A 27,320-nucleotide genomic window follows, 5' to 3' on the forward strand; every position below is an offset into this window, starting at 1 on the left:
TTTTAAGAAGTTTCCATCCAAACTGGGAAGTTTTAACGTAGGAGGAAGCAGAAACATAGGAGTTACACAGAATCTGCCACAAGTCCCCCCAAACAACAAGCCAATGGGCCACTGGCTGAAACCTCTGAAACCATGAACCACAGTGACTCTTTTCTCAGGTTATTACCTTGTAATAACGGCAAGCTAACTCAGCCTGGCTATGAGGGAGGGGTCAGGGCAGCACCCTGCACAACAGTCATGAGTGACATAGAAGCTGAAGGCGGGAGGGCAGGCAGCAGGGCAGGGAGGGGCTCTGGGAGAGCTGGGACGAGTTCCAGGTGGGGCTGTGGACTTTAATTAATTAATTTCCTTGAATAAGAGATCAAGAACCTGGAAACGCTAAGCCCAAACACCAGCACAAAGTGGTGTAAAAACCTAGTTGTCAAAAAGGATGTGATTGTAGCCTTTGTGTGCAAGCAGAGGCATGCACATGTGTGCATGTGTGCATACGTGCATGCATGTGTGCGTGTGTACATGTGTGAATGGATACGGTATATTCCTGTGTGTCTGCATGCATGTGTGTAATCCAGACAACCATTCTTTGCCTGACTTTTTATGCAGGTGTTGAGGATTCAAACACAGGTCCCCAGGTTTGCAAGTAACTGCCTGAGTCGTCTCCCCAGCCCTGACCTTAGCTTCAATTCACAGATTTGGAAGCAGTTAAGAGAGCAGGATTTGTGTTATCGCCACTGCTGGCAATCTCTGTATTCTAACTGTGCTGCTCTTATGCTCGTCTCTCTGAACAGTCACCTGGCCACTGAGACACATCTGTGCCTCATGAAAGCCTGAAAGCTTCCCTTACCACAAGGAAACGTGGTTTCCGTGGCCTCTTAATCAGTGGCTTACCCATAAAAGGTTCGCTTAAGTTCTTGTAAGTTCCTGCCAAATGTGGCGTGTTTGGGCCTCTTTCCTGAGTTTGTTAACTCCTGTGTGTGTGTGTGTGTGTGTGGGGGGGGGGGGGTTGAATGTGAGTACTTTCAAGTGTTCCCATTTAAAGCTGGTCCCAGGGTGGGAGACAGATCTTCTCTCTAGGGTTGGATTTAGAAGATAACATTGCTAGTGTTTTTATATTGCTTATGCATTATTCATGTGGGTTTACCTACTAGAGAGAATATTAATTGGCTAGCATAGCAAAAGAGTGAAATTTCATGACAAAATGGCTTCTGTAAAACCATGTTTGTGAGTCATTGCCTGCAGCAAGATCGGCCAGTCCTGGTGATCACACGAGCTTAGAAAGCAAGAATATCTATTCACACGTCACGGAATCACAGTCATGTCCCTGGATACAGACAGAGCCTTGAGACCAGACGTAGGCCACTGGATGTTGGCATGGGAACCCAACCCTTGTGAAGACACTGTGGGGAGGCTGTGACCAACCAGAGCATTCCTGAAAGAAAGTGTGCCCCCAGGCTCTGGCTAAACAGGACTTAGCTCTCTCAGAAAAGGCTAACAATGCTGTCTACAAACCAGCAGCTTCTGGCCTTGCACCATCAGGGTACCAAAATCCTCATCTAGAGGGCTCAGTGTTCAAAGAGATGCAAAAGAGGTGTGTGAGCCACTCTGCTGCTGGCGGCCCGCTCCACCTAATTAACAGCTTCAGTGACACCGCCTACCAGAAAGCATCACACACTGGAAGCACACTCCCAGCAAGCCCTAAGCCTAGACAGAACACACAATGGAACACACTGAGATTTCACCTCTGGGTGCCAAAGTGTCCGCAGAGCACCAACAGTACGGTGCTTTCAAAATCAGCTCACGTTATTCTCAACTATACACCACTAATCACAAAATCAACACTAATTATCCAGACAAAGCTTTCCCACAACTGAAAAAAAAATCCATTCAACACGCCACAGGGGAAAACAGACAGGATTTGTTCACTTATTTATCCAAACAAGTTTTTTTTTTTTTTAAATCAGTGACTCATCTACAGCATAGATATTCCATGGAAAGAGGTGGAAATCAGGAATCTGATCTGTCTTGACTGTATCAGGTCATTAATATTTATGTGGAATTGTTTAAATTCAGAAGTTGCAAAAATGACTCTTAGATGCTACAATCAGCATATTAAATATTCATATGGGAACACAGATAGAGATAGGGGAGGGGAGAGAGAGGCAGGAAGAAAAGCAGTGAGGGAGAGAGAGGGGAGTCCGGAGAGGGCTCATAGCTGATGCCTGTTGAGTTGAATGCAGTCTCTTGATGCAGGTATGACATGTCCACCTGACACGCTGTCCCCTTTCCGGCTTTTCAATGAAGCAGCCGCGCTGTCCTTGATTCGGCCTGTGTTTACAGGCCACCGCAGCTCCCTCACTGTCCCCTGTGCTCCTGTGTCACTGGCCTTGGGGACGCTGAGGTAACCCAGTCTTTCTATCTACTCTGTCCTTGTTAGCAGTCTCCTGGCGTGGTCCTGTCTCCTGTTCCCCAACTGTCTCAGCGCTGGGGTACTTTCTCTTCCCATTACAGCAATCTCCTAGCTCTCAGAAGACAATCCCCCCAACTCCCTGCCTGGAGAGCTGTGGCTCTCAGGTGCAAAACTAAAGCTTGAGCTGATGAAATCGGCTAGCGCTTATGGGGTGCACTCAGCCATAGGATCCAATTTACTCTAAACCTAGTGACGCTGAAGAGTAATAAACTCGAGGTCAGAAGATGCAGACAGCGAAGTGCAAAGGGCATTGCCCCCAAAGACCTGTGACTGTTACGTATACCATCCAGTGTGGGAAGCCCATGGCCTCCAGATTCATGTGATTCTCAAGTTCTAAGCCACAATATTGAACAATAAGAAATAAATATTTCTAAGCCTGTCTTTGTGCCCGGGCTTAGAGAGGTCAATGTATACATATGCCCCCCCCCCCATTTTTTTCCCAAGAGAAAGGCAAATAGGTGATAGTTTCTGAAAACAGCCTGTCAGTTTTGGTTTAGATGACTGAGAGAGTCCAAGGCAAATAATCCTAGTAGTTAAAGGAGCACCGTGGAATGAGGCGAGGTGCTAACACCCCAGGCGGCTGGGTCTCAGCATCCATCTCCAGCAGGGCTGGGCAGTGCCTGACCAGGGGCAGCTGGGTCTCAGCATCCATCTCCAGCAGGGCCGGGCAGTGCCTGACCAGGGTCTCCGCTCTTTTCCTCATGAAAAAGACACCCTGGGTAAGACAATGTCAGAAAACTCTGTTTCTCTCCACTGCTTCTTGATGCTGTGCTTGCAGGGGAATTCCCCTTGGCTTTAAATGCTGTGCCCATTAGAGACAATTCTAGTTTGTCTAGAGGGCTCTCAGGTCCCACCTGTCTTCTTAGCTTGTAGTCAGTCGGCTTTCTACTACATACAGTGTGCCTTCTCAGGTCAGCCTCCTACTTTAATTGCCTCTGTCTTATTTCCAGGAAGGAACTGGAGGGCCAAGGGCTTAGCTCATTTAGGAATAGTTTCACCTGACCGCAACAGCCTACTCCTTCCTGGAGAACAGTTCAGAGAACACACTGGCTCTACCTCTAAAGCTCACGAGGCCTCGGTGGTGTGAGTGCTGGCTGCCCATCGTGTTTCACTCAGAGCACGGGGTGGCTGGATTGGCTCTTTGCTGTAGCTAGCCCTGCCCAACTATGTCTGACACTCTTAGGTGACACTGTACTTGGATCTCTACATCTGCTACAAACAACTGCATGGACTGAGCAGGCACAAGGGGCCAGACCTGGCTTGCTGTTTCTCTGTATTACTGAACTTCTTCTTCCTTGGCTTTTGGATGAGAAGTACCAGGGACTGCCAAATTTCTTACACGATTCAGCCCCAGTAGATCGCACTCGGTTATCCATGCAAATTTAAGCAACACAGCTTAAATTTCAATTAGCACCAAAAGGGATGGGAGTTTGAGCAATAGATAATTGAAATCCATCATGAGGATTCACCAATTCACCAGTCTAAATTCAAATACTGATCCTGGAAAAGGAGGATATTATTCATTTGAATAATTTAAAGAGACAGAAGTGCAGACTCCTGCTTTGAGTAACGGCAGACTAGTAGTCTTTCAATAGATGTTGACTAAAAATTTTGTAGAGAAAAATAAAAGCTATTTTAGCAAGCATCAAAGAATAAGATGAATGGTTATAGGACCAAGATTAGGGAGAGGCCAGGAAACTAGAAGAATGATCAAAACGTGTGGGAACACTGTTGCGTCATCCATAGAGGTGCCCAGGAAGGTGTTTTTGCTACTTTGTGGGACAGAAGAGAAACAAGTTTAAGTCTAGAAGGCACCAAAAATGGTGACCTTGGAAAATCAGTCACTGCCCTGAGACAGAGGACCAGAGAGCTAAGCAGTGGGAGGTCAAGGGAACTGATCCTTGCTAGGAAAAGTCAGTAAAGTACTTGCTCATTGTGATCAAGAAACTGATCAAGAAGAGAAGGCTCAGAAATGTGGGAAGGTGAGTGGAACATAGAAAAAGCCTAGCTGATCTGAGGAAGCAGAATCAGAACTCTTAAAACTTGTCAACAGACAAACCCAAGGTTATCACTCTGGGATGGTTTGGCAGAAGTTGAGACATGGAAGAGGGAGTTATTGACTAGAATTCCACACCAGGGGCTCACACCTGCAGGGATCAAAGTGACAACAGGATATTTCCAAAGACACAAAACTGAGAGGATTTACCACCATCAGATTCACTAGAATGGAAACCCCAAAAGTCACACGTTAAGCAGGCAGGGCACTAGCTCTATCAAGTGGAGGGTCAAAGATGCTGTGAGGATGAGGACCAAGTCAACCAGAAGATGAGGCCCATGCAAACAAGTACGTGCCAGATCAAACAGTAACATGCTTCAGGAAGCATTTGCGTCTTTCTGTTTACCCATCCATTCATATATCTGTCTATTTAGAGCCAAAAAAGAAGACAGGAGCAGCCTTAACTCATATCTTGAAAGAGATTAGTGAAATTGACGATCTATACGGAACTGACAAAAGTCAGTTTCAAATGCCTTATCAACCTATCATTCTTCCCAGGGGCAAATCAGCTTTTTTTTCTCATGTTAAAAAACTGACAGATGAGGCACTTCCTCCAAGACTCCCACTCCCAGTCCCGGTATTCAATAACCACACATGTCCAGTCACAGGCAAAAGCACAGGCACAAGTGGCATTATCTGACAGATGCTCTATGAGAAGCTTAAAAGCACAGTTACCAAAACTAATGTGAGAAGAAAAAAAAATCCAACCAGCCTTATCAGCATTAAAAAATTAAACCATTAATTTAAAGTCCTCCTTACAACAAAGCCCCTTCCTAGGCACAGAAGCTCCTACCCCTGAACTTCACCTATGGTTAAAATAGTTGATTATTTGTTTCAAACCAAGCCGCAGAGAACAAATGAAGAAGGAACTCTGCAAGCAGCATACCAATGGCACCAAAACTCAATGAAGAAATTACAAGAGGTAATGAGGCAAAGAGAAGCTCAACAATTCTGCAGGGAGTGTTCTACAAACGCAAGGGAGCTCAATGCTTTCTAACAGCCCGTACGCTTGCCACATCGGCACAGGAAAGAAGAGCACTCATAGATTATTTGTCATTGGTCCAAAATGTTTAGGTACTCGAAACCCATCCATGACTTAAAGACAAAGTGCCTAAAGATCTTTCTTAACAACGAAATGGTGGCAATTTCCACTTAGAGATGAAGGAACCAAAGAATGCTGTGGAGATCCCACAGGCTTTTGTGAGTACAGTAATGGGTAGGTAAGAATTAACATAGTAAAAATGGCAATCCTACCAAAAGAAATCTATGATGCAATGCAGTCCCTATTAATTAACATTAAATATTACCCTATTTTTATTCATAACAAACTTTAAAAGCCACAGCTCTGTCCATATTCAACCACATCCAACTGCTGTTTCTCATGTATGTGTGCATCCTTTTAACTGCAGAAAGTGCATGAATCGTAGGCGTGGGTAGAGCTCCAGGAGTTTTCAGTGTGTTGCCAACAAGAGATCAAGAACTAGAATGCCCCAGCACCCACGGTGCCTACCTGGGTGCCTGCCCAGGGCCTACTGTTCTGTTTTCTGTGGCATGGTTCCCTGAGCATGGAAGGGTTCTGTCTCACACCCTCTCGAGTCTGCTCCTCAGACTGCCTCCTCCCTCCAGTCTCTGAGGACTTTCCAGTGCCCACCCACCTCCTGACTGCTCCCTCTGATGCTTAAGGTTTAGTTCTTGGCTTTAGTCTTGGCTCACGTTTGTATCCAATCTTTCCCCTGAACCCCAAACCACACATCCAATCAACCTGCTCTGTGTGCCTATCTTCTGTGCCAACACACTTGCTGAAGCCAAGCCAAGCCAAGCCCCCACCCTGCTCCTTTTACATGCTTGCCTTCCTGCGGCATAATGTCCCATCTCCAGCGACTCCATCCCTGTCTCTTCAAGTCACAATTCAAACTCAGAGGTCATTCTTACAAAAGACATTCCAGCCTCTTTACTTTAAAGCCCCTGGTAGCAGGAGTGGTCCGGTCCCAATGGCTTTTTCTGGATTATCGTGACACATTTAACTTTGGGACTCTGCTGCCAGCTGCCTTCTGCTGTAAAACCACATGGCTCCTCAGACCCAAGTCAGAGTCTAGCTCATTTTGACAGATAAAGGTCTTTGGGTCTACCTACGCAGCCATACCTGTTTCTCCGTCCTGGTTTCCAGCTCTCACCTACAGGAGTCTCACCAGGTCATTCTTCACGTGTACCAGACTGGTTCCCATCACAGAGCCAACATTGGTTGTCTCTGCCAGGAAGGCTACTTCTCAAGAGCACCTCTTGGCTTAGGCCTATGGCTTTGTCATGAAATGTCACCTCCTTAGCAGCTCTTTCTGTGACCACACCTTTAAATTTTATCTCCCATATCCATTTGCAGTGTTATCTTTCTCCCACATAATCATAATCCTCTGGTTTTATTCTTGTTTCTCCCTGCCTGACTTCACCGGAATGCCAACTCTACGAAGGGGGAGTTTGACCCGTCTTGTTTACCACAGCACCCTGGATCAGGGCTGACACAGTCTGTGTGATCAATTAATGTAGGCTCCTGGGTACATCCCAAGGAGATGCTGACCAGCTCTGCAGGACCCCTGTCCCTCCAGAAGAAGGTTCTCTTTCCCGAAACTTCATTTTCCTGGTTCCCTTAGCTGTCATTATTCATAAAATTCCTAAATTCGTAAAATTCCACCTCCCATTTAATTATTGCTGTAATATTGCCATTAGTAAAGGAAATGAAATGAAATCAAGGGCATAATGAATGTCTCAAAGAGAACGCTCTGTTAGTCACCTTGCACACGCAACCTCAGGGCCTGTGGCGCAGATCCAGACCCAAGGCCCCTGGGGAGTGTGTCCAGCTGCAGCTTCAGGTCACCATCTGTTCCAAGGCACAGTGCTGGGCCACAAGTCAAACACGACCATGTTTCCTCTGGGATCCCCGTGCCACGCATTCTTCAAGTGGGCTGTGGGGGCAGAGGACCGAGGAGGGAGCCCCGTGATCCTGGATGTGTTTGTGTGTGGATAAAGGGGTTCTGGGGCAGCAGATTCTGTCTTTTTTTTTTTCATTTTTTTTTTTCAGATTCTGTCTTAAGGGATAGAAGTACCAGCGTTTTGCCTCCTGCGCCCCATACTTGCCACCTTTATGAGATATGGAAGTTGTTTTAATCCTTAAAACTTTTTCCATTTCGATGGAGATATTAATTTTTCACTTTTAGACTTATTGGAGGGATTAAAGAAGATAAACGTGGGCATTAACTAGCTTACAACAGTTGCTCAGCAAACTGAGATTTATTTCTACCCTTAGTATCGTTTGGAAACACCAGCTTCTCACTTAATCTGCAGTTCACGCCTTTCTCTGTGAGCTGGTTTATGAGCTGGCTCTCATGGGGGGCAGATGACACCATGAAAATGAAGTGGGCCACAGCCTTCACTTGCCAGCCCCCACTCTGCATCTATACCAAGTCCTTTGTTACAGCCCAGGGCACAATGTTGCCTGGCAGGTTTCTTGCCAGATTCTCTATCCTGGACCCCTCTCCCCCAGTTTGCACGCCACTTCTCTGAGTCCAGGCTCAGCCACAGTAAGATATATGTGATCCCAATCCTCATAAGGCCACTCGGGTAGACAGCAGTCTACCTGAGCTCACTAAGTAGACAGCTCACACTGAGAGCTTAAGAAATCAGCCAGCTTTACACTTGGGATACTGTCAAGACATTTCAGTTCGTGTATCCAAGTCTGTCAGAAAAATAATCCGCAGATCTGGGACTGGGGAGCTGGTCAGGGGGCAAGGGCTAGTTGCAAAAGCATGATGATCCAAGCTTTGATCCTCGAGACCCATTTGTAAAAGCCAGGTATGGTGTGGCATGGGACATGTGTCTGGACCCCCACACAGAGGAATGGAGAGATCTTGGGTCTGACTGGCAGTCACTCTAGCAAAAATGTTCCGTTTCGTGTTTCATAAGCACCCTTGAAAATTGACCTGAAGGTAATGCTATGCAATGTTTCCAGTGGGTTTGCTGTTTCCACAGTACCTTGTCATTTGAGGTCAGCATGGCGTCCTGTCCTGGCATCGTGTTGGTACCCAAGGCTCAGACGGGTGCTAAACTTGTAGGGTTGTCTTATTTTCAAAATAGGTTTTAAATTTTTAACTAATTTGTAAAGTTCAGAGCGAATTATGTTGATTGACAGAGGGTAATTAAAATCACAAAATGTACCGGGCAGTGGTGGTGCACTCCTTTAATCCCAGCACTTCAAAGGCAGAGGCAGGGGGATCTCTGAGTTAGAGGCCAGCTTGTCTACAGAGCAAGTTCCAGGACAGCCAAAGCTACACAGTGCAACCCTGTGTCAAAAAAAGCAACAAAAATAAGTAAATAAACAAAGAAATAAACAGCTAAATAAAATAAAAACACAAGATGTAACATGAAAAAAAAAAAAGAAATCAGCCAGCAAGATTGTCAAAATGGAGGTTCCCAGGCCTCACAACAGAGGAGTAGGTCTGTGCTGGGGAGGGAAAGTGTGGTCCCAAAGCATTCTCTTCCCGGAGGGACCAGCGCTTTAGCAGGGATGCATGGTGGCATGTGGTCTCTGGCGCATAGAGAGTGGCCTGTGGCAGTTACTCCTGCTGTCTGTCATACAGTTAGTCTGATCTCACAGCTTCAGGAATCCTGGCTGCTGTCTGTAGCCACCTGCCTGCACATCCACAGTGCTTGGACAACTGTGGGCCCAGCAGTGTACCATTGTGCTTTCTGTCCTAGCTCCCTCTGGGAAATCTTGGGTGTAGCAATTATTTTGATGACATGCTGTGGACCAGGAAACAGGAATGGAGGGATTGCGCATATGCAAGGATCTCAGATCTGTCTTAGAAAAAGACAGAACCCCAAAAGCCCAAGTTTATAAGCCCAGAACAGCGATTCAATCTTCTCACCACGGACTGACTTAATCAGCCCCCCTGCTTTGCTTTCCCAGAATGGCCGTGTGTATTTCTGTCACCTGAGAGTTGCTTTGACAATAGGTAGGCACAGGTGACTTGCCAGTGGATACACTAAGATAGGTTTAGTGGGAAAGGAAAAGAAACAACAACAAAAACCAACCAATCAATCAAACAAAAACAACTGAATCCCATGTGGAATTCAAAGACTTCTTGGGAGCACTTCCACAGCCTTGGGAAGCCTGTCTTTAGAATAGCACTGTGCTTGGCTGTAGCTCCCTTGAGGCTCCACAGCTGAGCACTCTGGGCCTTGAAAACATCTGCCAAGAACCTCCAGAGAGAGCAGTCACTGGGCTTCTCCCTTCAGGCCCCAGGATTAGAAGTCCCAGCTGGCCATGTGCAGGCCAGTGTGCCCAGGCCAGCTCTGATTCAATTTAGAGCTTGATTCTGAGGGTGTCTGTTCTAGTCCGTGCCAGGCACTCTCCTCCCGGCAGCTGCCTGCTCTCCTCAAAGGGCCTGGAGATGTCTTTCCTGTCTGCAGTTTGGGTTGCAGAGGCATAAACAGAGTGCACAGCAGCTGTTGGGCTGGGCGAAGGCTCTGGGAAGTGGTTGAGTATAGAAGCCCCCATCTAGATAGGACTTGGACACAGGCCCTGCAAAGGGGACTCCATCCAGACAGCTCTAATGGAAACAGCGGTAGCAGAGCCCTGGGTTCCACAGCAGGGAACTCATTCTCTGAGTGCAGGGCAAAGGGAAGCTGGGGAGGAGGGAGAGGAGCTGGGAGCACCTCTTCCTTCTCTAGCAGCACAGACCCACCCTCTACCCACTGCAAATATTTTAGTCTTCCTTCCAAAAAAAGAAAAAAAGAAAGTCACTAGAAGTTGGTACAGAAGGTATACTTTGTATTTCCTGCCAAACAGTAACAACCATCTTGTCCACCAAAGGTATTAAACTCCTTGAATCTGAGGCTCGAGTCTAAGAGGTTCTTACCATGTAGAAAAGCAGCTTGATTTCTGAGACGAGACTCTGAATACGGTAACACCTTTGGGACAAAGGTGCTGGCCACAACTCACCCAGCCTACAAGAGGCAGGGGCTTCACTGCAGGATATGTGAAGAAGCAGCTTCTGGTGTGGACACACAGGGCACCATTCCTTGATCCACGCCATTTATCTAGGGTTCCAGTATTTGATACCCGGGAAGAGGTGACACCTTTCCCAGTGAAACCTGAGTTAAAACACCAGCTCCATTTCAAAACTTGATGTCAAATCTCAGCTCTGGTTTTTCATGTGTTGTTACCTATGCCCCTGCGTCCAGGAGGGCAGAAGAACCACATTCTTCTTATTCTAGGACGACGTGGATAAGAAATACAGGATCCTGGGTCTAGATGCAATTGGTAGCATATTCCGTTCATGAGTTAGATCCACAATGGGCTTGCTGGGTGAGCGGCTGGCTCTTTTCACATCATTGTCTTGGCCCCTCCCCTCTTTATTAGTAAGACTTATTGTCTAACCCAGATTTAGGGTGCTTCTTATATAGACAGGAGCAGACTGGACTCACCAAGAATATCTCACAAACCCTCACATACCCTTATGGGCAGTGCCTGTGGAAGCCTTGGACGCCAGGCTGATCTGAGCCTGCCTCAACTCACAGCTGCCTGGGCCCGGGCATCTGGCTTTCTGCACAAGTTTATACTGTTGAGTACAGTCATGGGGTGTAACATTCATAAAGCACATTCACAAGAGACACCTAGACAGACCTTTCAGGCCAGGGCTGGCCCTTGAGCAAGCTCTCAGCATAACCTTAGGGGTCCAGGATCACCCACCTAGTGCTTATCATCCAGAACTGAGACCAAAGAACAGCACAAAACAGGAGCTGTGCCCTGCTCCACCCTCCTTGTCTGACTCCATATGCCTCCCACCCCACCCACATCCTGTCCAGTGTACCCTCCCTTCTGTCTTGAAGCAATTCTCTGTGTCTTGGTCTTTGCAAACAGCAGTGATCCTCATGAGGCCCTCAACCCTTCCTCTTAGGATATTAGAAAATGGAGGCAGGCAGTTGGCCACTGCTGGAGCCATGCTGGTGCCAAAAAGGGAGCTAGGCAGGGCTTCCTCACCACACCAGGTCAAACTTCATCAACTCAGAAGCCAACAAGAAGTAACTGCTGGTTCAGGCAGGAAAGCCATGTTCAAACAAGGAAAAGGCTATTTCAAGTATGTCCATGAGTAGTTTGCAGCCTCAGCCTGGGAATCCTAGCATCCAGTGGGAGTATCCTGGCCTCCCGCAGGGGTCATCTGCCACCGGGAGAACTTCCAGGAGCACTAGGGCTTCTAGCACTCTGCGCTACCCTGGGCTGCCTTCCTCCCTGCTCTGGTTGAGACAATGATAGTAGGTGGTGGTGATGGTAATTTCATGCTTTAATTAGTGCACATGAATGCCTTTCCTTTATGAATAAGAATATAAAAGCTGTCTATTTGATAGGAAAAATCTAGCAAATGCATTCCAGTGAGATGCTGTATAGTAAGATAAGCTGGGAATTGGTACCTTAGGGTGTCCTACACACCATGGATCCATGGGCTACTGGAGACTAGGCTCTGTTATATGAATATTTTACAACAATGAGCCTTTGCCAATGAAAACAAACTCTGTTCCCTCCTTTCTGGCTAGGTTCACTGTTTATAAAGGTATCTCTAACCTGGACCAGATGTTTCCCTACAAATGACACACCAAGTCTCATTTTAAGGTCAAGCCTCCAAAGGCCATCTGTCCTCTGATAGGTGGATGCCTGCTTCGGTCATCAGTTCTGTTTCTGAAGCCAGTATCACCTCTACAAGGACAAAGCAGACTGACCAGGAAGTAAGGCCACCTAACAACCTTGCTTGACGACACCCTTCATGGCAGACAATGGCCAGGCTTCCTTGGCTATCCTTGGTCATGGTGTGTTTGTGTGAACATCACCCTGTAGTGTGTATACCCAGCTACTAGAGGCCTTACCTCATGGGATAAGTAGAAGGCCGCAATGCCCAAAGGCCAGAAGCAGCAGAGCATGGAGAAGACGCTGAGCCCCAGGTGGTCCCGAGGGGGCATCATGAGGAAGTTGTCCTCACTCTCTGTGTCACTGGAGTAGTCGCTCTGCAGAGACAAGGGGAAGGACGGGAGGGAGTTCAGTCAAGGAGTAACGGAACGCCACCTGGCTGGAGCAGGTCCTGCCTGGCTGCTGCTCTAGCTGCCCTTGCTGTTATTCTTGTTAGCATGATCACCAGCAAGTGTGAGCCTCGAACAAGCTGGGTAGCAGTGGGAAAACTGGCCAAGATCAGGAAAGCTAAAGGCCTTCCCAGTCCAAACCTTGTCCACAACTACACAGTAGGCAAATGCTTCAGAAAAGAATTGTGATACAAGAGGTCCTCAGCTCACCATGATTCAACTTAGAGCTTTGCTTTTGTTGTTGCTGTTTTGTTTTAGTTTATCATTGATTTCTTCAGGCATTAAATGAATTCTGACATAGAGGATTGCTTAGACTTATAGTGGGTTTATTGGGAGGCCAGTGAGGAAAATCATATTTCAGAGATCTTTAGGATCCTGGTGTGGGGTGATAGGGATAAAGATGGTGGCTTTGGGGACTTCTAGGAGACATGACCTACCTGTATCTTGCTTTTTTTTTTTCAGGAAGATTTTGCTTATATTTTACTCATAAATATCCAAAACTTTGCAGACATTTAATTGTATGTATATTCACATTCATAAAATAATAAATGCATCGTACATTTTAGTGATTGCTATTTTGTACATTTTAGAATTTATTTTCTCCAATTAAAAAATTCTACACAAGACAGCAAACATTTTACCTCCTAAGTATAGCATAGCATAAATTTAGCTTTTAATGCAACAGCCAGCATAAGCACATATTACAGGCTGGACAACTTCAAAAGACTCAGAGCATCATTATATATTTTAAACTGAAATACAATTGGGAGACTGCTTTTTTTAATTTTTGAAAAATTCTGCTTTTCATTAGGAACTGTCTTTGAAAGTCTTCATTATGTCTTAATGATTCTCAACCTCTATTGGCTTTCTCTTGCTCTGCATCCCTAAATGGTAATAAATAATAGAAGATTTAGAATTGGATGAACTTAGTTCATGGAAAGATAATGTATCTTGCTTTTTGTGCTCAGCACATGGTGGGGCTAGTGTGGACAGAGGGAGGATGCTGTCTCTAGGTATGCTCAAGTTTCCTTTGATGCTGATCTGAGTCAGGATATAAGAGTTCTACCCAGATGTGCAGCCTCCATCGTGCGGATGTGACAGCTGTTCTGGGAGCAGCTGCCTGTAAATGCAGCTGTCTTTTCCCTGTGATACATGGGACTCTCACAGACGTGGTGAGAATGTCTGGGAATCTGATGTAGGTGGTTTGGTGGGTGGGCTGGGAATATCAGCGGGAATGATCCCAAGACTTTGGGATAACCACTGCCTAGCTACCTCGTGCATGCTTGCTTCCCAGATCTTGGATGGACACCCTTGGCTCGTTCCACTCCCGGAGGATTTTATCTCATCAGAGCACATGCCCTTCGTGCCGACTCATCAAAAAACAAGGCTGCCTCCTCCAACTGTTTATCTCACACAAAGATGAAGCCCTAGCTTGCTCCAGACACTGTTTCTAAAAACAAAAAAGAACCAGAGCATCTCCTCTTCAAAGGGCTCATTATCATTCAGCTCCCGCCCCAGCCGGGAGAGAGAAGCTTGACAACGTACTATGGTGCATGACTGTGGGGTGATTCCACTCGACACCTGCCACACCAGGCTAGCCACCACCCACCCCACCCCCCAGCAGCATACACAGATGCAAAAATCCCCAAAATGAAAATGATGCTGTTCATAATTTAACACATAAAACTGCCGGAAGCCCCAGCCGCCAGGCAGACCACACAGCATTGCATTGAGAGGTCAGGGACTCTGAGTGAAAACTTGGTTTCTGTGTAGAGAAAACAAGCACAGGATGTTGGGATCACTCACATAATAAACAAGGATTTCTTCGGGTGAAGAAGAAGTTGATGACCCACTGCCCACTGAGGGCTGGTTCTCCCCACCACACACAGGCAGACCTGAGGGGCAGGGGTCCCATGCTTCACTCCCAAGAGCAAAAGTCATCTCTAGAGGCTATAAGGCCAGCTCCCTATTATGGCCCTGTCCTGCTGGTCATTGTTGCTCTCTGCCCAGGTATGAGTCTTCTGCCTGGTACTGCATCCCTTCCATGTGTCTGGGATTGTACAGTGTCCCTTCTACGGAACTACATCTGTGGAATTTCACTTCATTTTATTCCGTACACATCTCCCATATGGTCTTCAGAACAGTAAAGGAAAATGAAAATTACTATCATTATGGCTATCTGAGATGGAAATCAACACAGCCAGCAGGGAAGCATAATTCATGCAAGATCCAGGGACTGCACTGCCCAGGCCTTGCATAGCATGGAATCACCTATCAGGATGAAGGAGGCGCTGTGCTCAGCCTGAATGTTGTCACACAGTGCCTCTTCACATACAGACCTGTCACCTTTAGCTCTATTTCCTGCTGAAGACTAGTGACGTAGAGAGGAGGTTTACAGCCACAGCTGCATGTTGACTGTCCTGCTGGAGGGCCATCTCTGCAGGAAGTGCCTTAGAGTTTGGCCTGTGGCAAGTCCACCAGGGTCTAAAGAGCACTCTTGGAAGTCAAAGGTCATCCATCTTCTTTCTCCAGACCTTCACCTTCTTAAGCTACAGACCAAAGTTGCCCTGACCAGAGTGGAGGTTTTGGCTCATGGGCAACAAATCTGTGCCTGTTTGTTTGGATTCTTAGTTTTCAGGTTTTGGCTTTTAGTTTACAAAGAGTTCTGTACTCCTGAGGTCATTGTGTCTCATAAGGACTCTAGAAATAATTGAACTTTTATTGCCATTTCTGTTTTATAATGGGCAAAGCAGTGGCCAGGAGAGGTTGACATTCTTGCCAATCACCCTGCTTAGCCAGCTCCGCACTGTTTATTCCAGGCTTCGTGCTATGCTTGAACTCATAGCCAGCTGCACAGAAAACTGTTTTGTTTCACCTACGTCTAGATGCTCCTTCACTTTGGTCACCAGGGACTCTGATTATCTTGCTTCTTAATTAGTGTGTGCCAAGATGGTTGTGTAGGCATGGCAGTAGCCACAGAGATTTTGAAATTTTCCCATATAGACAGGATAAAATCTGCTCCTCCACAGCACCCCAAGCATGCTAGCACTGTAGGGGCTGGCTCTCCCATCTCTGAAGAATCACATCACTCTCCCTGTGCTGTGGAGAAATGGGTTTCAGAACAATACATACTTTGCTGCTTCTTAATTGAACCACACACAGAAGTTACAGAGTTGTTCTTGCCTGACACCAAAATAATTAATCAGCTTGATTAAAATGGATTTTCAAAATTCAAGAAAAATTACAGAGACGATAAGAACATCCTGGCTTGTAATCCTTCCTTTGCTCCAGGAACCTGATGGGTTTAAGTGGTCACGGGCAGAGAGCCACTACATGGGGAGAGGAGATATAGCTGGCCCAAGAGACATGCAGATTCCTTTGCCAAGGAGATGCAATATGCGCCGCCCATGCAGAGGAGACTCGGCTTGTAGGGCAGCTGTCTTTAAAATCCCTTTCCTAGGTCACTGTCTGGAACATCTGCAGCAGATGGGAACCACTCACAGAAGTTCAGGATTCATGAGATGTCTCCTTGCGAGCTGTAGGAAGCAAGGCAGAGGCAAGTGGACTGCTGGCCCTGCAGCCTGTGCCCGCTGATTGGTTGCTCCCCTGAGTGACATATCTCCCCACTGGGCTGTGGGTTTCAAGTCTCATTTTATTTATTTGTTTTATTGTTAAATAGTCTCAAGGTCAGGCTTTGTAGTTGATCTTCCCCGAGTTCCACACCGACTGCAGCAATGCAAGCAAGTACTACTGATTGTTTCCAGGGAGCAAACTTTGATTTAGCTCTGTTACTTGAACCCCCTCCAGGTGTCACCACCAGTGTGGGGTCCTGGAGTCATCCTTCTTCCTCCACCCTGTCATCTGGGCAGGAAGGTCACCATTTGGTCCTAGGAGGCACTCTGGCTGGGTTCATTATGCTAAGCCATCAGCTGCTAGCCACGCAGACCTATGCAAACCTCAATCACTTAGAATTAGATACAACCAAGAGCTGGCTCCGGGGACCCACTACACATTCTGTTACTCAGAAGCCACAGTGTTCAGTCTCTCTCTCTCTCTCTCTCTCTCTCTCTCTCTCTCTCTCTCCCTATCTATCTGCACACTTCTCTCATGTACCTGCATCACCAGGGACTCCCTGACACTGGACAGACTGTCTCAACCTTCCTTGGCAGAATCTTCACCTACCCAGAAATTTTCAGCCATGTTGCTGTCTACCAACTGACTTGGTCTGAGCTCCTGGCAGGCAGAGACACACATCCCTGGCACAGAGAGGACTCAGTGAACCTTTGCTGGATAGAGAACTCCCCTGAGGCCTTAGTCAACAGAAACATCAACTTCAGCTGAGAAATGACTCCACCAAAGTGGCCTGCAGGCAAATCTGCAGAGAATTTTCTTGATTAATGACGATGTGGGGAGGTTCCCATCACTGCGGGTGGTGCCACCTCTGGAAAGGTGGACTTGGGCTGTATAAAAACCAAGTCGACTGAGTCCTGGGGAAGAAGCTAGTAAGCAGCTTTCTTCCATGGCCTCTCTTTCAGTTCCTACCGTGAGGTCCTGCCTGGTGGTCTGGAGTTTATGAAATAAAAGATGAAATAAACTCTTCCCTCTGGCTTTTGGTCATGGCGTTTTTTGCATCAATAGAAACGAAGCTCAGATAAGGTCCATGTTCCCTGCTTTACTCAAAATCGGGTGACATTAAAATCCATGGCATCCTGTCTAGCCTTATTGTGTGGTACCTGCATGGCTCAGAGATCTGGGGTCTCACAAACACAGGACACAAGGAAGGCCCATTTCAGGACATGAGTACAATCATCCTAAACAATACATAAACCATCTTGGGTGTATCTTAGGAGTATGTGTTTAGTTTCTCCTGTTTGGCCCTAGGTTCCCCACAGATTGAAAGTGTATCATGAGGTGGTTAGGCAGAAGCAAAGTAAACCTGCAGCAGGTTGAGGATGTAGCTCAGTCTAACATGAACCAGGTCCCATTGTCTTCTTTAAAGACACACCCACTACGGGCTTCCTGCTAGGTCCCACCATCACACAATACTGCCAGAATGGGAATCAAGCATTTAACACATGGTCTTTGGGAAATACTAAACATACACAACAAACATCAGGCTTTAGGAAGAAAATGAGACTTCAGTTTGATGATTCCCGACTTAGTGAAGGATCTACATGCAGAGGAATCAGCGCACGCAAAGGCCATGGGTCAGCGTGGGCTTAGGACTGTGGACAGTAAGAGGGTACATAGCATGAGGTGGATGGAGGAAAGCCTGCATCTAGCCCATGCCACCAGCCAGCCATACCCTACTGCATGAGAAAACTAGGCATACCCTACATCAACTTAAGTAATAGGGAAATACTCAGAGGGTTGGTCTCGCAGCTACAGGCCAAGCTGTCAACAGTTGACACAGTTAGCAGATAGACCTGCATCATTCATACAGGCGATTCTTCATAGCATGTAGTGACCACATGCATATTTTCTAAGACAAGTGCCTATTTCAGATTTCAAACTCTAGTTTGTTATGTTTGGGGAACTTAGAGCTTAATCTGTCCTTTATTATTTTTAACTGGTTTTACAAGGAAAGTTGGAAAAATACCCTGTCATATAGGCAGGGACCCTGTTCCTCACCCCTCCTGAAAATGTTCCCTTTCTGAAAGCAAAGTCAAGAACAGAGAATAGCTATAGGCAAGGCAAGTGGCCAACCACTGTCACATTCTATATTAATTAGCTCCATTGTTCTTCCAGATGCTGCTTGTCCAATAAGGTTCTCAGGCCCTAAGCCTGAATTACAAGATGGTCAATGTCTCTTAGTCTAGCCTGGTGATATCAGTCAACCTTGAACACACTTCCCTGTGACATTTCACTTCCTCTTCCTTGGTGAGGGACCTTAAGAGAACAGGCTCTGTTCTTGCACAGGCTGAAGCTTTCACTTCAGACCCCACCACATCACCAAACTTGAACAAGTCCAGCCTGAAGGCTGGCTGAGCAGCTGTATGGTTGGTGAGACTGTACGGGAATGGGGACAGGATGCTAGTCAGTGAGACCTTTAGGAAGCAAAGCTGTCAGGATATAACAACAACATGGATTTTAGTCTCTGGTCTCACAATCCCAGTCCTAGGAATTGATCTGGAAGATTACACAACAGAAACGTAAGATGCAGGAGCATACTGCAATGTTATGAGTAGCTGCAAAATATTGGCAACAGCTAAACTTGAATGTTCATTCCATGAAGGGTGTTGTTGAATGACTCTTCCTAGACAGACATAAGCAAATGTTTACATGTCAGAAAGGCAAATGGCAGACCAAAGAACTGACTGTACCCAACTCTAGCTTGGTGAACCAATGGGCTCATTGGAGTAGTTACTAACAGGAGCATGGGGAAGCACACAGGCAGCTGAATAAACCAAAAGCCCACTCTGAATGGATCATGACTCACAAGGCTGCACCTCTGGGGCTCCCTGTACAGTCTACAGACAGATCTGTTGGCTGGAGTGTCTCTCTCACCAGCAGTTGGTATTGCTTATATGACCTTGGCCAGAGGCTCTGTGACTGTCTTTGCTTCCTGAGTCTTTTAAGTTCTGTGAGCAGCTCCTGAGTCATATGTTCCTCTATCCTCACTTCAGGAAGGAGTGTTCCAGTTTTGAAAGAAGAGCCACAGGACAGGTGGTAAAATAAACTGTGCTGTGGCCCTACAGGAGAACATAATGAAGCTTGTAAGAAAATGATAGATGAGACCAGAAGTGAATATTAATAAATACCATATCCGTAGAGAGATAGAAAAGCACACAAGCTTGTAACTCATGACACTTCCCTCGGTGACGGACTCTATATACAATGATGGTCACACAGAATATCATTCCAAGTGACATCAGAGCCATCTTAGTTTATGTCACTCCAATTTATGATGTTTGCACAATGAAATTTCCTAATAGTGTCTTTTATAAGATACATCTAGTTATCAAGTGTGTGACAGAACATGTATGTTGCTGTGTACTACACACATCATATACAAGTCTATTCACAAATATCACAGGGATCACAGGTGCTGGGCATTTGTCAAAAGGTGCTAACATGAGCACCTCCCTGCAAATCACTCAGGGATTACCAAGCAACGTAGTCCTGTGCTCAGTGAGAAATTTGGCAGGCACCAAAGGAAGAAATCAGAGCTACCCAGACTGGTAAAAGGCAAGTAGATGCTATCATCATCCTGACTGGTCAGACTGGGAGACATGGTACCATTTGTGTAGCTTAAGATTAATTATATAGAGTCAATCAGACAAGCCTGAACTTACAGCTGGCCTTCAATGTAACTGACACATACTCTTAAAAAGTCAAGGTCATGACCAACAGGAACAGACAGCAGGACTCTTCCACACTAAAGAAGATAGCAGTGTTATGACAATGTATGCAGTGTGGGAACTGGATCTAAATTTCTTTCCTTTGCTGCACAAGCAATACAGGGAGAAATGAAAGAAAGAAAGAAAGAAAGAAAGAAGAAAAAGGAATGCATTTCATAGATTAGGAAAGAGTATTGTAACTGTTAATTTCCTAATAATTATATATGTGCACACACGCATGCGTGGATTTGCATGTGTGTAAATATATTTTTTCTACTTATATTTAAGTGTAAATAAAGAAACATCACAACTGCAGCTTACTTCCAAAGAGCACAGAAAATAGAACTTGTGCATTAGTATTGCAACTTTTTGTCTGCTATCACCTTAAACATAAAATGTCAAAAGTCTCCTCATAAATGTTCTATTTCAGTAGGAAAATTCCACTTTAAATTGGATTCTTTTCCTTTGGGGATTAAGCATTGCATACAATTTTTTTCTTCTTCTGATTGTGCTTTAATGGAAATGCTGATGTGGATGTTACTGGAAAAAAATGAAAAAAAGAAGAAACTGAATTCCTTTTTATGACACATGAAAATGTATTTAGCATTGCAATCTGGCTCTCATCCTGTTTGTCCTTTTTGTGTTTCCACTGGGAAACTACTTCGTGGTATTTGGTACACACATCTGCCCTTAAGAACATAAGACATCAAATGCTTCCAACAGAGGAGCTTGAGCCGAGCAAACCAAAGAGGGGGAGGGCCTTGGGGTCAGGATGGCTTCTCAAAGGACACAGCAAATGTGCGCCCAGTGCAGGGCCACCAAGCAAACAGCTGCTGGCTCATCTGGAAGAGAATTTGTTGTTTAAGTCACAGGACGCTGGTTGAATTCTCAAGCTCTGTAGCCTAGCAGCTCCACTAGTGTGAACTAGAAGGAATTTGCCAGAAAACCAAGACTGTAACTGCAGGGTAAGGACTACAGGCTGGGAGGTGCAGCAGCCAAGCAGCAAGCCAGCCCCTTCTAGAACTCAGGGCAAGCTTGGGGAAGCTGAAACTCATTTATCCGCAGCTAGCATCTTCTCAGTAGTATTCTCTGTGTCCCTGCAATGGACACAAATGCTCTGGGAAAGGAATACCACAGTGTCCCTCCAGCTGCAAGACCATTTACCCAGCCCTGTCTTCTGCCCAGGTTGCCAGCCCCTTTATCTGGGATGAGGATCTCATTGCACTTGGCCCAAAGCAGGTAAGCAGCAGATCCCCACCTGAGCAGTGTGATACCAGTTCACCATCTCCATGTTCCAGATACCGGCCAGCAGCACCAGCTCTGGAGAGTTTTAGAACTTGGTATTTACATCTTTGCAACTAGGCAGGAAGCCAAAACTCAAAACATGGGAGCTGGAGGATCCTGTCCTCCAGCAGACCCAGATGTGATCCAGCCATCTTCTCTCTTGGCCCCGTATCCTCAGCTGACCAAGGGTCCACACATACTGCATGCAAGAAGCACCTATAGCGCAGGTGGGCACTTTTGTCCAGAGAATTATTTTCTAAGCCAACAGCTGCTTCTGTGAAAGCGCCAATTACAGCAAATCTTTGTGTTCACCAAAACGGCTGTGTGTTCTGTTTAATTGGGTATCGGCCATTTTAAACAACTCTCTGACTCACATTTTTCTTAGGTGTTCTGAAACACTATGAGATTTAAAGGAAAGCATTTATTTAAGGTGTCTATTTAGTTAGAATTTGAAGACTAAAGAATAATATTAGAATTCATTAGTAATTGCCATATTTACATACATTTGAGTGTGCATAAATTATTTAAAGTATATAGATTGTATGTACTTTGAAATAATACACAGAAATATACATACTTTGAAATAGTATATATTCACTTTGAAATATAACATGTATATATATATACACTTTGAAATAATTTTAGACACTCATACAAATTTTAAAAATAGAACAGAGTTCCTGTAGAAATGGCAAAGATAGAACAGAGTCCCCACATGCCCTGACTTATGCCTTACATAACCACAGTCCAATGATCAAAGCCAACACAGTGACATCGACTCAGTACCTGTGACTCAGTGCTAGTCTGACGGCAGCCACCTGCTCTCTAGTGTCCTCGGTGGCAGTGGTGACGCTTCTGTGGATTCAGGTCCTCACGTGGGTTTATATAACTACCAGTAATCAAGAGATAGAAACTGTCCATCATTTCCAGGAGCCTGTGTCCTCTTCCTCTTCAGATCACATCTGTGCTCAGTCTCAGCTCTGGACCATCGTTGAACTATTGTCTGCTCTTACGGCGATGACTTTGGACAGTGTCACACAAAGGGGATCACACAGCACATAATCTTGTGAGACAGGCCCTCTACAGTCAGTGTAACACTCCTAGGAGACATCCAGGTATCACTCTTTCCCTCTTGCTGTATAATAATCCATGGGAAAAAGGCACCACAATGTGTCTATCCAGTCCTCCACTGGAGACGTTTGACTGCTTCTGTTTTTACATTATTCAAAGTAAATATTACGGATAGATTTGTTCAGAAATTCACGTGGATGTATGATCGTATTTCCTCAAACATGCACATATAGAAACCACTTAGACAGGGCTAGTTTAACTTCATAAGGAACAAACTGTTATTGGGAGTGGCTGCAGCGGGCTGTGAGTCTTGCAGAATTGAAGGCTCTCCCTCTCCATCCAAGACCCCACCAAGCTGTCCTCAGTGCAATGCTCTAACTCTTGCAAGGCACCCCCAGCCTATCGTGGGCTTCATCGTGGCTGGTTACGGCTATGAGGTTGTAAGTCTCCTAATAAAGTTTTCTTCAACAGGGATTTCATGACACTTCCTGTCTTTGAGCCTGCAGTAATTTTCAGAGCTGTTTACTCTGCGTCCTCACCAGCATCCGGTGGGGCCAGGTTATGGGATTTTTGATATTGTGGTCTGTCTTCCTTTCCTTCTGATTCTGGTCACTCTAATAGGTAAGTCATAATATTTACTTATGATTTTCTCTGTGCTTCCCAGATGGCTGATGCTGTTGGACATGTTTCGTGTGTACCCATTTGCCATCTATTTATGCTACTGGATTTTTCTCATTTTAGACTGAACTGTCTGGTTACTTACATTTGAGTTCAGAGAAATTTATACATACTGTGCTAAGATAGTTTAATTGTTAACTTGACACAATCGAGAATCACGTTGGAACAGTCTTAGTGAGGGGTTGTCTAGATAAAGTTGGCATATCTGCAGGAGTCTGTCTTGATTCTATTTTCTATTAACTGAGGTGTGAAGACACAGCCCGCTGTGGGTGGCACCATTACCTAGGCAGGGGATCTGATCAATGTAAGAATGAAGGAATCAAGCTGAGCCCAAGCACGCACGCATTCACGGCTTTCTGTTCTCAGTTATGGATGTGACAAGATCATCTCCCTTAGGCTCAGGCCACTATGAATTTCCTGCTGTGAGGAACTGTAACCAGGAACTTGAGGTAAAATAAACCCTTTATTCCCTAAACTACTTTTGTAAGGGTATTTTTTATCACAACTAGAAAAGAAACGAAGAAAGTGTCATACAAAGTCTTTGTTGGGTATGTGATGTTTTCTTTCTTCTAGTATTTTCACCCACTCTGCAGCTTGGTTTTTACTTCAACTTGATAGTGGCTTTTGTGAAATTAAAATACATTAATCTGCATTGTACTTTTGGTACCATATCTAAAACTCTTCCATTTAATACTTAGGTAACGGATAGTTTCTATGCTTTCTTTCGTCAAAGTTTTATGATTACATGCCTTACATGTAAGCGAGATGACTTATATATTTTTAGAATAGAATTCCTAGGGCTGGAGAGATGGCTCAATGGTTAAGAGCATTGCCTGCTCTTCCAAAGGTCCTGAGTTCAATTCCCAGCAACCACATGGTGGCTCACAACCATCTGTAAAGAGGTCTGGCGCCCTCTTCTGGCCTTCAGGCATACAGACAGAATATTGTATACATAATAAATAAATAAATTATACATAATAAATAAATATTAAAAAAAAGAATAGAATTCCTATATATTTAGTTACTAAATTGCCTTATCTAAAAGAACAAATATGCCTACCTGTCTAAGCCTTAATGTGAAAGACACCACTAACGTCAGTGTATGATAGTTTTAAAACAGGTTAGAATGGGTTAGTTGACAAATGTCAAAAGAAAACTACCTGTGCTATGTTCTGTACCAACATCTATTCTGAGGCGATAAGACCCACCAACGGCTAAAAGAATCCTAAAGCAAATCCTCCTGTGGCTGCAATTCAGATGCCACGATTGGCTTCATCGTGTGTCTGCCCATATGCTCACTTTTCCACCCAGCCTTCTCTTCTCATCTTTCTAGATGCTCGGTACTGTGAGTCATGGCCATTTCCCCGACTCTGCAGCACACACCCTTCACTGAGGTTCAGGATTTACTTGCCGGTTTTTAAAGTAGTTTAAAAATGATTTCAATAGAAAGCTGGGTCTTCTAGTTCTGATTCAGCTCATTTGGATCAGCATGATCTTAAGATACAAAGCAAGGGAGAAGTGGCTTTAACGTTTGATTTGCTCTTTCCTAGCTGTGAGACCCTTGGGTCAATCATCAACTTCCTTGGTCTGAGATGTTCTTGTGGCCAGGACACCATGATGCCTCAGGGCTGCAGAGATCTAATAACTGATTCTATATTTGAATTTAATATGCAGATAGATAGGGTAGAAAAGTGGTGGTTGGAATGTCTTCTTTGGTATCTGTCACTCTATGGGACATGACTGTCTTCCTTTCACATACAGCCTTATTCCTCTCTAGTGGAACACTCACAGCCAAGGCTGAAGGGTGGCAGTGGTCAGCTTGCAAAATTCCTGCACCCCGCACAGTGACCACTCTGGCTTTATTTTGTGCCTACATTGCTGTCAATGCTTGGTTGTAATAGGAGGTGGGCACATCTCCCTGACAAAAGGTGAGGCATTCCACAAATGGGTTAGCTGGCAGACAAAAGCTTTTCTGTGTCCCTCAAGTTTCTGGACTCCCACAGCTAGTTCTGGTTACCCCAGACAACTCCAGTCTGTCAGGCATTGCTGGTGGTGACTGGTGACCCCTTGGCAGGGAGCAATGTGAGCAGTGGGGACACAGCTATCTTCTAATCGCATATTTATGCTGAAGTACAGCATCTTGAAGAGAATGGCAAGAAGTTCTGCTGCTGTTTTTCATCAGCCTTCACTAGCACAGCAAACACGGTGACTACCCTTAGCCCGTGACCTCTGGAAGCACATCCTAGGTACTTACAGGAATATAGGCATTTTTTTCTTACACTTTTCATTTCTGTGAGAAAATACATGAGGTTTTATACAGACAGGAGGTTTTGGAGGATGCAAGTTCAAACAGTAGTTCTGGTGAGGGCTCCTGTCTACATAACGCCATGGAGGATGGGCTCATGGTAAGGAGGACTTCAATGGTGAAGTGGGAATCCAGAGATGGGTGGGGGATGGCCTTGTCCTTTTATGATAATCCTCTCTTGAGATTCAAACCAGGAACCAAGAGAGCCATTTAACACCTCTCATGTTAGTTAGCACTTGAACAATCAAGCTTTTGAAGCCTAAACTGTTGGGGCCACATCTAATCCATGTCAATCCTGTGATGGGACTTTGATCTATAGCTGTAGCACCCAAGGGGATTGTTGGGGCAACATGAGTCTCTTATTTGTTTGGTAGATGTGGTGTGTGTGTGTTTGTGTGTGTGAAAACTCTCCTGGAAGTCCCCAACATCTTTAACTCAGGGTCTTATAACCCCAACTTCAGTCTTTCACCATGTAGACAGACCCTAAGTATGACAAAGGAATTATACTGTGAGGGACAATAGTCAGTCCCTAAAATGACAGCACCCTGTGATCTCCAAGCCTTAGAAGTCTAAGGGTTTCATAGTTCTCCTAGCCCATGCTAATGACAGATGGGCTAGATGTTACCAGCAAACAATTGCAACCAACAGATGGCTCAATGTACTAACCAAGAAAGAGCCATGTTGAGTTCCTTTTATGAACCCATTTATGGCTTCCTGGTCATTCCTTGAAGCAAAATGAGAGCACCTGCCTCTAGCAGCTGCCATAAACATCAACTATCTAAAATGGACAGGTCACCACAATTCTCCAAGCTCAGAGAAACATTGTGCAACAGATTTAAACACCCTGTTACAGCCAGTATTTCAGAACCAAAGCTTGGACTAAATTTTTCACACACAGAACCTGGAGGTGCTTACTACGTTCATACCAGATTCTGACCTAAGACGCACCATGAATTTCTAAGTCCTTGGGGCCAGATACTTGCCTAGGATTCTGGTAGATCCCCTCCCTCCTAGTCTCCTTCTCTCTTGCTCTCCTTCACTTTCTCTCCACTTCACCCCTTTCTCCCTTCCTTTGGTATATAATAGTCAACTGCCTCATCCTGGACTCTGTACCTCCAGCCTTTCCGAAACAGCAATCTCTGTGCGATCCTCTGTGTTGTAATCCACAGAGTAAAGCTGGACAGGGATCACCATACTTGAGGCGTTAAGATCCCCAATAGTGCAACGATTCTGAATGAACTCCACCGACTGCTCCCTTGCTGCCTGTAATCCATTGGTTTCATGGCAGTGCTGCCTCTCCACACAGGCCCTGGCGGCTCTCACCTATGCAGCAGTGGGATTCCTAAGTACTTGTGGTCTAACACATGGCCCTGCTGTACCCCGACTCTCTGCTTCCAAGTGCACCTCAGGTGCAGTGTGAAAACCCGCTGCAGACCCCGGGGATGTTTTCCAATTAACACCAGCGACCCACAACGTGAACTTCGTGTCTTGAGCATGTGGTTTCTTAATGAGATGGTGGCCGCTTTTCCTCCCTCGGTTTCACATTTCCCTGGTGACTGGTTCATGAGAAACAATGTTATTTTTCATTTTCTGTGAGAAAAGAGAGAAAGAAAAAAAACCCACCTTTCTTGGGAGATCTATAGGAAACTCCAGCTTCTAAACTATCTAGGCTCCCTGCTATTCCTTAGGCCTCCACTTGGAAGTAAAAACAGGTCTCATTAAAGAGATCCCAGAAAAGTTTTGCTCAGCATGCATTTCACAATGGGGGGGGGGTGTCTTTCTCCCATCCTTCTGTCCCCAAATGGTGTGTTTATTTCTGAGGAAAACACTAGTCATGGAGCCTGCAGTGCAAGACCCCTGAGCACGGAGGGTTTAGTCTTTATCTATAAGGACAGCTTTTGTCTCCAGCACCTAGTGATTCTAACAGCAAATTCATAGGAGCTGGAGCTTGAGGGAGCTGCTCTTGGCATCCTTTTTAGCAGACATATACATGTGTAGCAT

The 27,320-nt window shown here is 45.4% G+C and overlaps 1 protein-coding gene across 3 annotated transcripts in view; it reads right to left on the reverse strand.

Annotated features, from left to right (window-relative positions):
* Syndig1 (synapse differentiation inducing 1) overlaps positions 1 to 27,320 on the reverse strand; it is a 150,544-nt gene that overhangs the window by 44,774 nt on the left and 78,450 nt on the right. For all 3 annotated transcript variants that reach the window (XM_041670111.1, XM_041670113.1, XM_041670112.1), the window contains one exon: positions 12,432 to 12,569. In XM_041670111.1, coding sequence (XP_041526045.1) covers positions 12,432 to 12,569 — 138 coding nt within the window. The remainder of the gene's footprint in view (positions 1 to 12,431; positions 12,570 to 27,320) is intronic.

The sequence above is a fragment of the Microtus oregoni genome, unplaced genomic scaffold (assembly GCF_018167655.1).
Source record: "Microtus oregoni isolate MIOR12 unplaced genomic scaffold, Mior012 000020F_ref0000438, whole genome shotgun sequence".
Taxonomy (NCBI): Eukaryota; Metazoa; Chordata; class Mammalia; order Rodentia; family Cricetidae; genus Microtus; species Microtus oregoni.